Consider the following 16,201-nt stretch of genomic DNA (forward strand, 5'->3'; position numbering starts at 1 on the left):
CACTAATGATATTTACACTTGATAACAATATAATGATGAAGACGATGATGATGATGGTGATGGACCGACCTTAATAATCACATTTCAAGCAAGTGGGATCCAAGATATTTCGACCCGATTTAGCTTTTCTTATAATTTTTTTTGTCTATCTTATATTCAGACTCTTAAAAGATCATTCATACTCGAATATAATGTTTGTAAATTATAATTTATTTTCTTTTTTTTAATTCGAAGTATTCATATTGTCTAATGAAGTTAGATTTAATTAGTTTATATTTTTATAATTTAGATCCGCGTTTAGTCCAGTTCAATATGTCTATTCAAACTATATTTATTTTTTAAATTAAATAAAATATTTGTTAATATAATAATATACTTGAATGGAGTTAAGTTTAAACTTAAAAAATTCAATTCATGTCCCGAGTCAAGTTAGGTCAAACTCATGGGTATGATAAATAGCTTGATCGTGAACTATCTATTTCCGAGTTCCGATCACCTAAAATTGAGTTTTTTTTTTTATTTCTTAATACAAATGGTTTAACAAAGAATTGAGCTGTGGATCCAAAATGAATAATGATGGGCTAGCCCAACATATGCCGTGCAATGATGTTAAGAGTCCTTCAACCTGGGCTTGGACTAGCTTTAAGTATTTGATCATGGCCCATTTCACACGTGGCTGTCTTTGATTAGTCAAAAACAAGAACTGCAGAGTTTGTAACTGCAACGAACTCAACTCCCGTCGTGTTCCGGATGGTGAAGACAAGAAACTACGAAAAGTAACTGCCTAACAAAAAAATGTCTACCGTTAGCAGTTAATCTCAAAAACTCAGCTGTACGGGTTCCTAACTTGTGAGTTTTTCTTTTAATTTTAATTCTCGCAAAATTATTATTAATTATCGTGTGCATTTGCTGAATTTAAAGTTTTGAACTTGAATTTGGTGTTATTTTATATCAGTGGGGGGTTTTTTATGCCCTAATTTCATGGGACTTTGAATTGGACCCTTTATGTCTTTAGTGGGTTGTAGCAGAATTTTCCTCTGATTTTGTTAGATTCTTGAATCATGATTGGATACTTTGAAATTCCACGTGAATGGGCAGTAAAAAGATTCGCTTCTTGTTTTGCTTGATAATGGCACTTTTTTGTTTGTAAGACATGTTATTTTCAAGAAGTTTTTGAGATAATGAGACTGATTCTGCACTGGACAGAGTGAGAGGGAATGCATCAATGTGTACTTTATTGCCATTTTGAGTTATAATGGCGGGATTAGAAGAGTTCAGGAAGAAGCTAGCACCTTTGTTCGATGCTGAGAAGGGCTTCTCAGCTGGATCAACACTTGATCCTTGTGATTCTTACATGGTAAGCTTCACCTTGTGATAAGTAGTTTTATGTGAGTTTGAAGTTAGTTTTATTTCTTAATACGTACGTGCTTTTTTGGTTATGTGAAGCTGTCAGATAGTGGAACTGTCAACTTACTGAGTAGATCATATGGAGTGTACAACATCAACGAGCTTGGATTGCAAAAATGCACATCTTCACCTGTGGATGAATCAGATCAAGGAGAAAAGACATATCGGTGTGCGTCTCATGAGATGAGGATATTTGGGGCAATAGGTAGTGGTGCAAGCAGTGTTGTTCAGAGAGCTATGCATATTCCATCTCATAGAATTCTTGCCTTGAAGAAAATTAATATATTTGAGAAGGTACTTTTGATGCAAAGATGTGCTTGTTAGCTGTTTCTTATTATCTAATTGTTGCTTAAAAAGCTCGCTATATTTGTTTCTAGAGTGAAGAGCATCATCCAGTTTGTAGATTTTTCTTAAATCCATATTACTTTTTTGGATAATAGGAGAAAAGACAACAGCTTCTGACAGAAATAAGGACCCTTTGTGAGGCACCTTGTTCTGAGGGTCTTGTTGAATTCCATGGAGCTTTCTATACCCCAGACTCAGGGCAAATAAGCATAGCTTTGGAATACATGGATGGAGGGTCACTGGCAGATATCTTAAGATTACAGAAAAGTATACCAGAACCTGTTCTTTCATCTATGTTTCAGAAGCTCCTGCAGGTAACTATATCTCATTTTGTTTCAATTATGGTTTTCTGAATGAAAAAGGTTGCCATTGGCCAGTATATACTGCATCTTTTTAAGCTAACACACAACTTGTATCCTTCTATTTTCAAGGGGCTAAGCTACTTGCATGGAGTTAGGCATTTGGTTCACAGAGACATCAAGCCTGCAAATCTGCTTGTAAATCTGAAGGGGGAGCCAAAAATAACAGATTTCGGCATAAGTGCTGGCCTAGATAATTCAATGGCAATGGTCAGTCATTAGATATTAATCAATTTGTGCTTGCCTTTTTGTTGCCTGCCACTGGCTTTGGTCTATGTTGATTTGGTTTGTTATGAATATCTGTTATCTAATTAAAATTCATTATAAATGTCTAACAACTGCTTCTGACTTGTTAGTAGTGTGCTACCTTTGTTGGGACTGTTACATACATGTCACCTGAGCGAATCCGAAATGAGAGCTATTCTTATCCTGCTGACATATGGAGCCTTGGTCTTGCTCTCTTTGAGTGCGGCACTGGAGAATTTCCATATACAGCTAATGAAGGACCGGTTAATCTCATGCTGCAGGTAACGTGATAATGCCTTTAATACAGATCTTTCTGTATTGAATGTTGCTTGAAACTTTACCACCTGGTTCTCAGTTCTTTTAATCTGACATTAAAATTGCTGAATTTTCATGGAAGATCTTGGATGATCCATCACCATCACCACCAGAACACAAATTTTCACCAGAGTTCTGCTCATTTATTGATGCTTGCCTGCAGAAGGATGCAGATGCCAGGCCAACAGCTGAACAGGTAATTATTCTGCACATAATGAAGACATGACAATGTAAACTTAACATATACTGAATTGATGTTGTCTGATTGCAGCTTCTTTCCCACCCGTTTATTAAAAAGCACGAGCACACTAGAGTAGACTTAGCAGCATTTGTTCGAAGTGTGTTTGATCCAACTCAAAGGCTGAAAGATTTGGCTGATGTGAGTATAAGAAATTCATACTTTACACTACATTCAGACAGTTACACACAGCAAGAGTTCATAGTTCTTTTTCATCTTTTGGATACTCCATTCAATCTAGCCATGAAGTTTGAGACATTTAAACGTGAAATATATAGCCAAATGGTATATAAATAAGCACAGCATCTGGCATCTACATAATACTGAATTAGTATTACTGAATTATATGATAGCATTTGTAGGTTCTTACTTATGTAGGGGCATAGGACCTGAAACCCCGCTGCTACATATTCTCAAAGTTAGTATATTAATTATAGAATTGTGCTAGTTAGTGTATCAATATGTTAAAAAACTTCCTGTGGCTAAAGTCAAAAGGCCAGGTTCACCAAGGATGACTAGAAAATCAGGTGTAGTGGTATCTCCTGATCTATCTAACTATTGATTTGTTGCCATCAGAGCTCAGTATCTAATGGAGAAATGCATAATGAATTTTTATCTAAACTTTGGGGTTAAGATAAAACAGATAGTCTCATCATGCTATGATTAATTACTCAAGTCAAAATATTTGACTTAACATAGAAAGTTATTGGAACTTGGTATTTACATATAATATTTGACAAAATCTTGAAGAGGATTATCATTTTTATTTACGCTTAATGGATACTAACACTGATATTTACATGATCAGATGCTGACTATACACTATTACTTACTATTCGATGGACCTGACGAAACCTGGCATCATACAAGGACCCTATACAATGAAGATTCAACTTTTAGGTAACAAACTATCTAGTAATAGTCTTGCTATCATTGTTTACATAGTAAATCAGCTGAATGATCCCCATGCTTATATATTGTATGCACTTTAGCCCCCTTCAAGGACATTATGATTCTAAGATAATTAATTCCTACTCAATTGGAAAAGAACATTTCTGCAGAAGCTAGTTAAAAACAGGATAACTATCTAAAAGTCTGTCCATATGGCAAAAAGTACTATGCATGATTTTAGTTACAAAACATGTTTGAACTTGGTCAAAACTATTTGGGCAACACTTTGCGCCTTTATGTTAATGTCTAATAAGATGATTTCTCCTTTTTATTTTCAGTTTCTCAGGGAAAAAATTTGTTGGTCCAAATGATATCCATGCAAAATTGTCCAATATCCGGAGTACATTATTAGGTGACTGGCCCCCTGAAAAGCTTGTGCATGTTGTAGAAAAACTTCAATGTCGTGCTCATGGTCAAGATGGAGTTGCAATCCGTGTTTCGGGATCCCTGATCATCGGCAATCAGTTTCTTATCTGTGGGGACGGCTTACAAGTAGAGGGCATGGCTAATTTTAAAGATCTTGCTATCGATATTCCTAGTAAGCAAATGGGTACTTTCCAGGAACAATTTATAATGGAACCAGGAGATCTCATTGGCCGATACTTCATAGCTAAACAAGAGCTTTACATTATCCAATAACTGAACTACAAGCATGCTCTCTGAGATTCTACAAGTTTTTCAGCACCTTCCTTCCATTGTTGGCTCCCTGCTCATGGAGTGCAACATGGCTTGTGCCACTAGAAATTGATCAAGTGCATGTGGTACTATGTATTTTGAAACAAAACCACATGTTCTGATGTTGTAACATATAAAATTATGGTTCTTGCCATAATTGTTAATGTGAATGATAATGAGATCAATTTATGGATTTAAAGCTAATTAATTGCTTCTTCTGTTTGTATTGATCATTGAAATAGCAGTAGTAGACAAAGATGTGTATTGGCAATTGGTTCCAGAAGTGATCAAGAGTAACTGATTGAACTGTCAGATTTAATCTTAAATTTTTTTCTCAATTCACATTTTACAAATAACCTTTATTCTCCTAAAATTAAACTATTAATTTTATCTAATAAAGTCATTAAAATATTACCAATCCAAAATCAATCTATTTATTCACTTGAAAATATTTTTATAATTTTATTAAACAAAATCAACAACCTAATTTTTCATGAAAACAAAAATAATTCACAAAATTTAAGTAAACAATATCTACAAAATATTAATTGAAAAAAATCCCACAAATTACCATGCAAAAAGAGTTAAAATCATAAAAAAAAAATTTACCCAACTTAAAATTAAGTTTAAATTTAAGCTAAGTGATTCAACTGTCATCCTCTGAACTGTGCAATTTTGTCTGCTGCTCTCATGTACATGCCCGAGGGGTTTGATCAAGTCTTTTCAGAGAATGATTCGCCAATATTTTTCTCTGATGTATCCATCACTCGACTTGTTCATGTAAAACGTTAAACAACAGAGACAGACAAGTCCAAGAAGAAGAAAAGATTTTCTGTAAATATATCAGCAATATTTAAATCCATGGGTTAGAGGGGAGGGGTGTGAAAAAACTGTTGGTGACCCACCGCTTTACATTTTCAATTGCAAAACCTGCAAAATCAAAAGCTAAACCATTAAGCCTGTCGTTTTTGTAGTTTTATATGAATGAAAGCAAGAGGAAGAAGGGATGGGAACTTACTCCAAGCAAAACCTGAAGGAACTTGTCCACCTGACTTTCAGACAAATTGACAGCGTATCTACTACTGACCCCGAGTAATGTGCCAGCAAGTTTTCATGGAGCTGCTAGAAAGTAATCTCGGATGGTTTTCCTTTTCAAAGAGGATGGAGGATTTAACACAGAAGATGGACTTTTCATTGCACCTTCGGGTGTCTTCTCAAAGGTTTCATTTGAATCTGAAACAGATGAGATGTTTTTCTTCTGGGCTTTGGGAGTACTAAGTAAAGGTGCAGTGGAAGGACTAGATGAGCTAATTTGGTGCAATGCTTCGTCTGGAGAATGTGAACTGCCAGGGTCCTTTGTTAGAGGCATTGGGTCTTCATTCTCATTCATTAAAAGTTTTCTACATTCTGCACTAGGAATTGCCATTACTCTTCTTCGGATGCATGATGGTGATCTTGACCTTGAACAATGGCTGGTCTGAATGTTCCATATCCGTACCTAACATATAAAGATTTGAAGAATACGAAGTATTGTTACATGTCGGGGTGAGTTTAATAGAATGATTCGAACTGGCTGCAAAAGGAAAATCTATGCAAGTCTTGTTATTAGAATAGAGCAAGCATAATAATGTTTCTAATGCTTAATCTTAACACTCACAGTGAAATCATCTGCAGAAGTTGCTACCTTCCCAATCTCAGATGGGCACCTGCAAAAGGAGGGAAAAATGATTTAACATTGGGCACAGGCAATTATGCAATTTTAAAAATAGGAGTAACTATGGCTGCAATAAAAGCAAATTACCAATCAACGGCCGTAACTTCTCCATCATGACTTTTCAAGGTGATGGGCTCTACTTGAGGCTTGTTTACCTGGTTTCCATTGAAAACTAAATTATGTAGTGAAACTGAACAAGAAACGTTCATTTTAAGAGGAAATTAACCTTCCATATATAAGCATTTCCGTCACTGGAACCACTGACTATGTGATCTGCATCAGGACTGATTGCTGACTGCAATTGCATATAATTCAGTGTAAGACAGATTACCAATCTTACAAAAGTAATTGTATACTTGGGATGATTAAATACTTAAGAAGAAGAATAGAGCACAAAATGAAGCAGCACGTACCTTTACATAAAAAGACTCTATTCGAGGTCCACATAAAGCTTGCATTGGGCCCTTATCAAGCTGAAGTATATTATACAAATATATTCTAGTAAAAGGAAAAAAAATTGCATCCGAATTAGACATTCAGCAGTAATTAATAGAACATATTTATTTAGTGCCCAGCCACCAAAACAGAAATTCTGTCTCGACAGTTAACTAAATGCAGGTTTAAAGAAATAGATGCTCGTCAGACTCAATACCTGTTGTCCATGCATGATGCTGTGAGAAACACTCCTTTCAAATCCTGGGACAAGCTAGATATACCCTGAAATTAAGAAACAAGAAAAAAGTTCATAAAAAGCACCAAACCTGCCCACGATATACAACTCTTATTAAAGCTCAAGACCTATGGATCCCCATGAATCCTCTAGCAATCATCACTGGACAATTGGCAATCGATTGCCGGATTATACAGCATTTTTCAATTCATCTGTGAGGAAGACTTCGTTTTCATGGTAAAATACTCATTTAAACATATACTGCAGGACAGAAAAACAACCTTTTGAGTTGAAGACTCTGGGTGGGGACATGCTTGAGTAACATTAGATTTCAGATTTCTGGTGTCCCAGAACTTCACAACACTGAAATAACCAGGCATAGCAGGAGAGGAGATTAAGTCAGCATGATATAGCTTATGCTTAAGTACTCAAAACTATCTTTGGAATTTTACTGCGGCTTCTAACATACCTGTCCGCTGCTCCAGCCGTAGCAACGGAATTCCCATCTTTGAGATAAAGAACTGACGTAATGCTCGCAGCAGCAGCCTGAAAAAAGAACGTAAAGTATTAAAAACTGCTTACAATATATTGAAGAAACTTCAGCAGTGAGCAAACCTTGCCACGCCTACCCCGCCTTGCTTGAGTTGAAGGATGAGCTCCTTTGAGCATGGAAGTTGATCTGGATGAAGTGACAATAACAGCGATGAATGGAGTGGCAAACTGGCAATTATTACCGAATATAAAAACGCATAAAATCTAAAGCATGTGAGACAAGCAGTAACTCACGGAGGGCAGACTTCATCACATCTACTTTTGGAGTTAATCTTGCATCTTAGATCCCAGATGGCAAAGGACCCGTCTCTTGAACCAGAGATAACAAGATCTGTTGAAATACTAATGGTAAAAAACCAGCTCTATCTGAACAAGGAAAAAAAAAACAAAGGTTTTCAAGAAATCTACCACAATTAGTCGGATGAGAACTCAAGCATTTTACACTTCCCGTGTGCCCCATCAAGACTCCAGTGCATTTCTTTTCCTGTGCATCCCATATCTTTATCTGCACAATGTCCGAAAGGAAAGGCAATGAACTAACTTTCATTGTATCGTTCTTACTGAAATACAAAAACAAACTGTTTTTACACATGGCTACTTACAGTTTGATCCCCTGAAGCTGTTAAAATACGGGTATCTTTCTGCAAGAAAGATCGGTAACATTAGCATCAAAAAAGTATATAGCATAGAAGCATTGACTAGAAAAATTTGCATGACACCTCACAATCCTTCAGTTAAACCAAAAACATACACAAGTATTGACTTGGAAAAACTTCTCAACCCCTTGCTGATTAATTATGTTTAAAAAGTTGGGATCAACCATTCTCTGCTAGCTTTCCAACCAATAATTCTCAGTGCACTCATTTGAACCATCCTCACGGCCAGGCTAACCCACATGTGGATGGTCCTAAGATACATATTTACATGTTAATAGATTACCAAAGGATACAGCACTAAAAGGGTGAACACTTGAGCCAAGGGGTGCATTGCCACACTAACATAGACAATTTCTCCATTGGACATTTCAAATTCTAGCTACGACATAGATTGAAGTTCAGCTCATATTCATACATAAAATCTCATCAGAATCAAACGCTTAGAATGAGAGCAAAAATGCGACATACCTTGATCCAGCATACATCAAATATGGCATTTTGATGTGCAACCCAATCACTGATTCTTGCTTTCTCTATACACAAATTATTATTAAAAAAAAAAAAAAGAAAAGGAAGCACCATTATTAAATCTCAAAGCAAAAACTCGTTTTTTAAAAGATGAAGCAAAATGGATTTTAATGAAATTAACCTGCATTTTCCTGGTGCAATCCAGCAGAAGAAAGCTTCTTTCGAGAATCAAACAAGCTTACATATCCATCCTCATCGGATACGGCAAAAATATGGGAGTTTTTACTTGCCTGAAATTTGGGATTACAGATGCAAATTTTTAATACAATCCGCAAAACTAAGACAAAAAACAAAAATGAATGGAAATTTAAACCTTAAAAGAAAAACAAATGGAAATAAATATCTATATTTGTCTGTCAGAGTCGGATTCAAAAATCAAACGGACATAAACCATTTTAATATAATAATTAATTAAAAATGGAAAAAATTGAAGAGTGCCTTGCAAAAGGAGATGGCCAAAGGAGGCGTCTGTACAGCGTCATGTTCGATGGCGACAGCTCCGATTTCAGTAAAATCCGAAGCTAATTCATCAATAAATGGTCGTTTTCTAACTGAAATTAAAAAAAAAAAAAAAAATTAATCTTAGCTAAAGAAAAATAACAAACAGAGAACAAAAAAAGAAAGCAGATATGAAAAGAGGTAAGGGGAAAATGAGAGTTACCTCGAAAGCTACTGAGCTCTCTGGATCTGACGCTGTGGAAGAAAGATTGAGATGCGGACGAATCCATTTGCATTTTGCAGAGGCCAAAAGCTCAGACACAGAGAGAGGTTTGAAGAGGAAAAAGAAAGAAAATGAAAAAAAAAATGGAATATTTTTTTTTCCGGCCGGAAAATTTTGGAATGAAATGAAGAGGGAAATCTTTATATTTCATTTGGTTTTGGCGCGAGGTGTTAGCCGCTTTGAGCTGGCGGGAAAACTCAAATTTTCTTTTTTTCCCGGTTTGACGGCGGTGCTGTTTTCAGTGCGTGCAGTAACTTTTAATATATATATAAAATAAGTTTTTTAGAATAAAATAGTTTAATATTTAAAATATTTAATCTAATGGAGTAAATACTTAAATTGTCATGGTAAAAAAGCTTAAAAGTTGACTGAGACCGGGTAAAAAATCTTGATTTAAAATTTTACTCTTAATTATATTAAGGAATTTTTTTTTAAAAGCAAATTCTATTAAGTAGTTATTAAGTACTTAAATTTGATTGGATTAGGCTTGATTATTGTCGATTGAGATTAAGTTGAATTTTTTTTATATGACATAAAATTTGAAAAGATTTTTAAATAATTTAAAATAATTTATATTTTTTATTATATTTAATTAAATTCTTATTTTTTTATTTTGAACATACTTATTTATTTATGTGCAAATATTATATTATAAATTATATTAAATATGCAACTTACAAACAAATAATTTAATATGATTAGATTTGTGACTCACTCAAACCAAGTATTTAAATGTTGATATGTACTGAATTTAGAACCCAACTTGTTTCACTACAAGAATTACGGAAATTCCCCTCCTGTCTAGTTGGTATAATGCGAAATGAATAAGGTTTTGATGAATTTTATTTTCATATAATTTAAACTTTATCAACATTATGCATGCCATATATTATAGGTACACAATCTTATGATAAGTAGATATATTTAAGCGTATCCGTATTGAATCTATATTTAATCCATAGTAAGTGTATGTGTCACACGAAGCATGTTTTGAGTCTTACCTCAGATGTATACGAGAATGATATTAACTTATTTAAATAAGTTAATTTTTTAGGTCAAGACTTAAGCTCGTAATAAAAAAACTTTATCACGTGGCAAATAACATGATATAAAAATATTATGTTTATCGTTGACTGATTTTTATTTATTTAACTCAAAATAAAAACTTAAAACTTAATAAATTGATCTAAATAAATTAACTTTTGTTTATGTCCTAAACGGTGTGACAATAAGAATCATGCCTTGGTATACTTTTTTTTAAAAAAGAAGCCTTCATATTATTTGAGGTGCAAAAATATTTACAATATCCAATATTACCTTTTCATTTATTTCTTTTATTTTCATATAATGTGGACAAAAAAAAAAAGAGGAGGAATTAGATTTGCAATAACGTGAGGAGTACGTAGGTGATGATGATTAAAAAAGATTAAGGTATAAACAGATGAGCCTGGTTTCTTAACATAATAACATATTAAATTTTATTTTCCTCATTTTTTAGCATAAAAACTATTAAATTAATATCCACATTAAAATATATGCAATATAAAATATCTTAAACAGTTAATATTAAACAATCCCACTATAATTCATTTAACCATGAATGAATACATATTATAATGAATCTTATAATTCAAGAGAAGATCACATGTCAATTGTCAAGACAAATACTCAAAGTATTATTTTTAGTATGAATTGAAGTAGTAATTGTTTGACAAATAGAATTAACCAATACATTGTATCCGGTCCAAGTATCATAGTCTCTTCAAATATCGTTCTTGAATTCAGTTCAAACAGTTTGAGTGAGGTACAAGTTTCAGTTCCTTGGTGTTCAAGATTTTCCAATGAAATCTTAATATTTTTTTCCTGTTTTTTCTCTATATTGAAAGATGGGTCTCTATAAAAACTAAAACATTTCATTTCTTGTAGTACCATGAAAAACCATCATCAAATTAAAGTCAAAGAGAGCTTGCAGAAGCAAACTAAACATGGAAGAAACAGCAATTCTTTACTCCTCTCTTTCTCTTATCTTTCTCCTCGTTTGTTTAAACTTCTTCTTTCAATCTAAAAAATCCCACAAAAACCTCCCTCCAAGCCCGCCCTCGCTTCCCATTGTTGGCCACCTGCACCTCGTCAAGCCCCCCATCCATCGCTTGTGCCATAGTCTTTCACAAAAATACGGTCCAATCTTCTCCCTCCAGCTTGGGTCTCGGCTTCTGGTTGTAGTGTCATCTTCAGCCGCAGCGGAGGAATGCTTCACCAGGAACGACATCGTTTTGGCTAATCGCCCCAAGTTGATCAGGGGGAAGCACCTAGGCTACAACTGTACCACAGTTGTATCCTCGTCTTATGGTGAACATTGGCGCAACCTACGTCGGATCGGTGCCATTGAAATCTTCTCATCAAGTCGCCTAAACATCACCATATGTGTTCGAAGAGACGAAATCAGGAGCTTGTTACTGAAATTGTCGCGTGATTCGCGCCAAGACTACGCTAAAGTGGAGCTGAAATCTATGCTTGCTGAGTTGACGTTCAATAACATCATGAGGATGGTAGCAGGGAAGCGGTACTTTGGAGATGAAGTGACAAATGAAGCAGAAGCAAGAGAGTTTAGGGGCTTAATAGCAGAGGTATTTAAGAATGGCGGAGCAACAAACCCAGCAGATTTCTTGCCGATGTTGAACTGGTTCGGTCAATATGAAAAGAAGGATAAGGAGCTTGGAAAGAGAATGGACGGGTTCTTGCAAAAGTTGATTGATGAGCACCGAAGTAATAGGCAGGAAAATACTAGTATGATTGCTCACCTTCTTTCCTTGCAAGAATCTGACCCTCATTACTACACTGACGACATTATGAAAGGGCTCATATTGGTTAGTTAAATCTTTTTCCTTTTCGTTGTTTGTACAGCTGAAGTCCATTGAAGCTCCAACTACACAAACCCATCATTCCTTTCCGAATACTCAAACATGATATGGATTCTTTTATCTTGTTCTATTGTATTTGCATCCATGTTTAACAAACATTATTGTGCAGGTGATGATACTTGCAGGAACAGACACGTCTGCAGTCACATTAAAGTGGGCAATGTCCAATTTGCTTAACCACCCATAAGTGTTGAAGAAAGCTAGAGCTGAAATAGACAGTCAAATCGGCCAAGAAAACTTGATTGATGAACCAGATGTCGCCAAGCTACACTACCTTCAAAGTGTTGTGTCCGAGACTCTTCGATTATATCCTGCAGTTCCTCTCCTGCTTCCACACATGGCATCCAGTGATTGCACCATAGGTGGATACGACGTGCCACGTGGTACGGTTGTACTGGTCAACGCATGGGCTATTCATAGGGATCCAAAACTATGGGATGATCCAACAAGTTTCAAGCCAGAGAGATTTGAAAATGAGAAAGGAGAATCACACAAGCTCATGCCATTTGGGTTAGGAAGGAGGGCTTGTCCTGGAGCAAGCCTAGCTCAGCGTTTGGTGGGATTAACTCTGGGATCATTGATTCAATGCTTCGAGTGGGAAAGGGTTGATGGCAAGGAAATTGACATGACAGAAGGAACGGGAAGCACCATGCCTAAAGCTCAGCCATTGGAGGCTATGTGTAAAGCTCGCCCTATCGTGAATAAGGTATTTTACAAGGAAAATATTGTTTAATTTATTTGTCATAAGTTTGATGAACCTATTGCAAAAAGAGGTTTTGATTTCTTATCTAATATACATATTCTTGTAGCAGGACACTCTTAGTGCATTGTATAGTTTTATTTTTGTTATTAATTATTATATTTTGGATGATTTAGATTGTATATAATTGTTATAACCAGTGCTAGCATTGATGAAATAAACTTGTAGGGATGAACTCAGGGAAAATTCTTTCTTTCCTCATTAAAATGAATCTAATACTGTAAGAAACTAAGATATTGATTAAAATTGTGTATCTATTTCATTAACCAAATCAATTGCAAAAAAAGGCTTTATATAGTTTGTCTAGATTAGAGAAGGTGTAGATGTTATAATGTATGAGTCATGTAATTCAACCATTTGATGCAAAAAGAGTCGTCATCAATATTTTTTGCTTAAGAACGATTGACTACCTAACTAAATTTTTTTTCTAATGAGGAACTAAGTTTGACTGAGTTTACTAAAAAAAATCGATTTCGATCTATGAAACAAGTTCGGAAGTAGTTATGTGTGAGGAAGCTATTAGCACCGTCGCGATTGATTACCTAACTAAATTTTTTTTTCTAATGAGGTAGCTTGACTTAGTTTATTAAAGAAAATTAGTATCGATCTACGAAACAAGTTTGGAAGTAGTTATGTATGAAAAAGATATTAACACCCTCACAGTGTTTATTTAAAATCGTATTTAATTAATTATGTGTTATCATTTTAACCTTCATAAATTAATTTTATTTTGATATTCAAGTTAATTTTTTGTTATTATTTTATTATTTTATTTTATCACTTTAAAACAAATAAAAATCTTTTGATATCGAAATGTTTCTTGAATACTCCAATACTTATGGCAAAATTCAAGAAAAATCTCTCACAAGAAATTTTCTCAAAGTTATTATTTATGACATTCTCGAATTTTCATTATAGGAGAATTTTACTTATTTATGTTTTTATTTATTTCATTTTTATTATTTTGTTATTATTGTTATCCTGCAAATCCTTGTATTGAGAACCTTCCACAAATTTTCAATAGTTTTGGAAAAATTTTAAAAATTTTCCTTACTTAGAAATTCTTTTGAAATTGTTACTTATAACTTTCTTAAGATTTTATCATCAGAGATTTTTTATTTTTTTTATATATTTTAATTATTTATTATCTTTGTTATTTATGTAAATTCTTATATTGAAAATTTTTCAATACTTATGCCTAGAGGGAGGGAGGGCTAGTAGGGCGCCCACCCCACCCCCACCCCCGGCAAACTTTTAAAAATTTATATTTTTTTCTTTGTTTTATTTTAAAATTTCACTTTTATTTTTTAAAAATTTTATAATTTTGCCTCCTTAAATATTAAATTTTTATTTTCACTCATTCAAACCTAAAATCTTGACTCCTCCAGTGCTTATGGCAAAATTTTAAGAAATTTCCTCACCTAGAAATGATCTCAAAATTACTTCTTATAACTTTCTTGAGATTTCATTATTAGAGAATTTTTATTTATTTTTATGAATATTATGATATTATATTTTAATTTACAAAAATTACAAATATTTATTATTATTATTATTATTATTATTTTATGTTTATACTAATCATTTATAAAAAAACTACTTTGTAAAAATTAACTATGAGATTACCTCCCAATACTTATGGTGTAGTCTCATAATTATTCTTACTTTGAAAAATTTAAAAGATTTATTTTAAATAATTAGGAAATTTTATTTATCTTTTATAACTTGACTTATTCTATCCTATTTTACCAATTATTATTGTTGTCTTTGTATTTGTAAATAAATTTTGTGAATACATATATATTCTTGTAATTTTATAATAAGTTCTTATTACTAATGATTGATTAATTGTCATTGGTAAAAATACCACTTGTCATTTTATATCAACATGACATTAATATAGTATTTAAATTAAGGGTAAAAAATGTCATATAATTATATTATCATACCAAATTAACATGTTATGTCACCATCAATCATAATACGTCAGTATGCTACATCATAATCAATTATAATATTTTAACATATCACATAAGCGTCATGCAACATAAAATAACAAATGACATTTTTACAAGTCAATCATTAGTCATAATGACTTATTTGACTCATAATAAAAAGTGTAATGGATTATTTGATTCAAAATAAAAGTATAAGAGCTTAATTGAACACAATAACAGGATAATGATTTATTTAAATTTTTTTAAATAGTTTAATTTTTTTTTGTATATTATGCCTTTAATTTTTTTGTCTGCACCTATTGCCAAAAAAGACTTTGATTTCTTATCCAGTGTACATATTCTTGCACCGAACACTCTTAGTGCATTGTATAAATTTATTATTGTTATTAATTATTATATTTTTGATGATTTAGATTGTATATAATTGTTAAAACAAGTGCCAGCATTGATGAAATAAACTTGTAGGGAATAACTTAGGGAAAATTCTTTCTTGACTCATCAAATTGAATCTAATACTGTAAGAAACTAAAAGAATGATTAAAATTGTGTACCTATTTCATTAATCAAATTGATTATAAAAAGGGGTTTTATATATTAGGCCTAGGTTACAGAAGGTCTAGATGTCATAATGTGTGAGTTCAGTAACTCAACCGTTTAACGTAAGAGGAGTTGTCATCAATTTTTTTTTGTTTAGGTGCTATTGATTACCTAAATAAATCTATTTTTTTAAATGAAGTATTAAGCTTTACTTAAATTTATTAAAAAGAATAGGTTCAGATTTACTAAATAGACTAGATTCAGATGTACAGTTACGTGTGAGGAAGATATTAACATCCTCCCATTCAAAATGGTACTTAATTAATTACGTGTTATCTTTTTAGTCTTAATAAGTTAACTTCATTTCGATATTCAAGTTAATTTTCTTTATTATTTTATTTTATCATTTCAAAACAAATAAAAATATTTTGATATCGAAATGTTTCTTAAATATTACAATACTCAAAGCAAATTCAAGAAAACTATCTCACTAAAAAATTGTCTCGAAGTTATTATTTATAACCTTTTCGAAATTTCATCATAGGAGAATTTTTACTTATTTATGTTTTTTATTTATACATTCTTTTATTTATTTCACTTTTATTATTTTGTGATTATTGTTATCATGCAAATCCTTGTATTAAGAAT

General features: G+C 33.0%; 2 protein-coding genes and 1 pseudogene across 2 annotated transcripts; 2 read left to right on the forward strand and 1 right to left on the reverse strand.

The window, feature by feature from the left end:
- Window positions 735–4,764, forward strand: LOC18600823 (mitogen-activated protein kinase kinase 3). Its single transcript, XM_007031502.2, has 10 exons — window positions 735–849; window positions 1,207–1,357; window positions 1,447–1,701; window positions 1,848–2,066; window positions 2,184–2,321; window positions 2,471–2,638; window positions 2,755–2,868; window positions 2,944–3,051; window positions 3,719–3,810; window positions 4,140–4,764. The coding sequence occupies exons 2-10, from the start codon at window positions 1,256–1,258 to the stop codon at window positions 4,498–4,500; spliced, it is 1,557 nt and encodes a 518-aa protein (XP_007031564.2). The 5' UTR covers window positions 735–849; window positions 1,207–1,255; the 3' UTR covers window positions 4,501–4,764.
- LOC18600824 (denticleless protein homolog) lies at window positions 5,146–9,452 on the reverse strand. Its single transcript, XM_007031504.2, has 17 exons — window positions 9,318–9,452; window positions 9,095–9,207; window positions 8,778–8,886; window positions 8,597–8,661; window positions 8,075–8,113; window positions 7,881–7,977; window positions 7,707–7,803; window positions 7,536–7,599; window positions 7,390–7,466; window positions 7,202–7,283; window positions 6,903–6,967; window positions 6,664–6,748; window positions 6,477–6,545; window positions 6,338–6,405; window positions 6,194–6,242; window positions 5,555–6,034; window positions 5,146–5,466 (listed from the first exon to the last, which is right to left on the reverse strand). The coding sequence occupies exons 1-16, from the start codon at window positions 9,388–9,390 to the stop codon at window positions 5,648–5,650; spliced, it is 1,539 nt and encodes a 512-aa protein (XP_007031566.1). The 5' UTR covers window positions 9,391–9,452; the 3' UTR covers window positions 5,146–5,466; window positions 5,555–5,647.
- Window positions 11,363–13,031, forward strand: LOC18600825 (annotated as a pseudogene).

Source organism: Theobroma cacao, chromosome 4 (assembly GCF_000208745.1).
Source record: "Theobroma cacao cultivar B97-61/B2 chromosome 4, Criollo_cocoa_genome_V2, whole genome shotgun sequence".
Taxonomy (NCBI): Eukaryota; Viridiplantae; Streptophyta; class Magnoliopsida; order Malvales; family Malvaceae; genus Theobroma; species Theobroma cacao.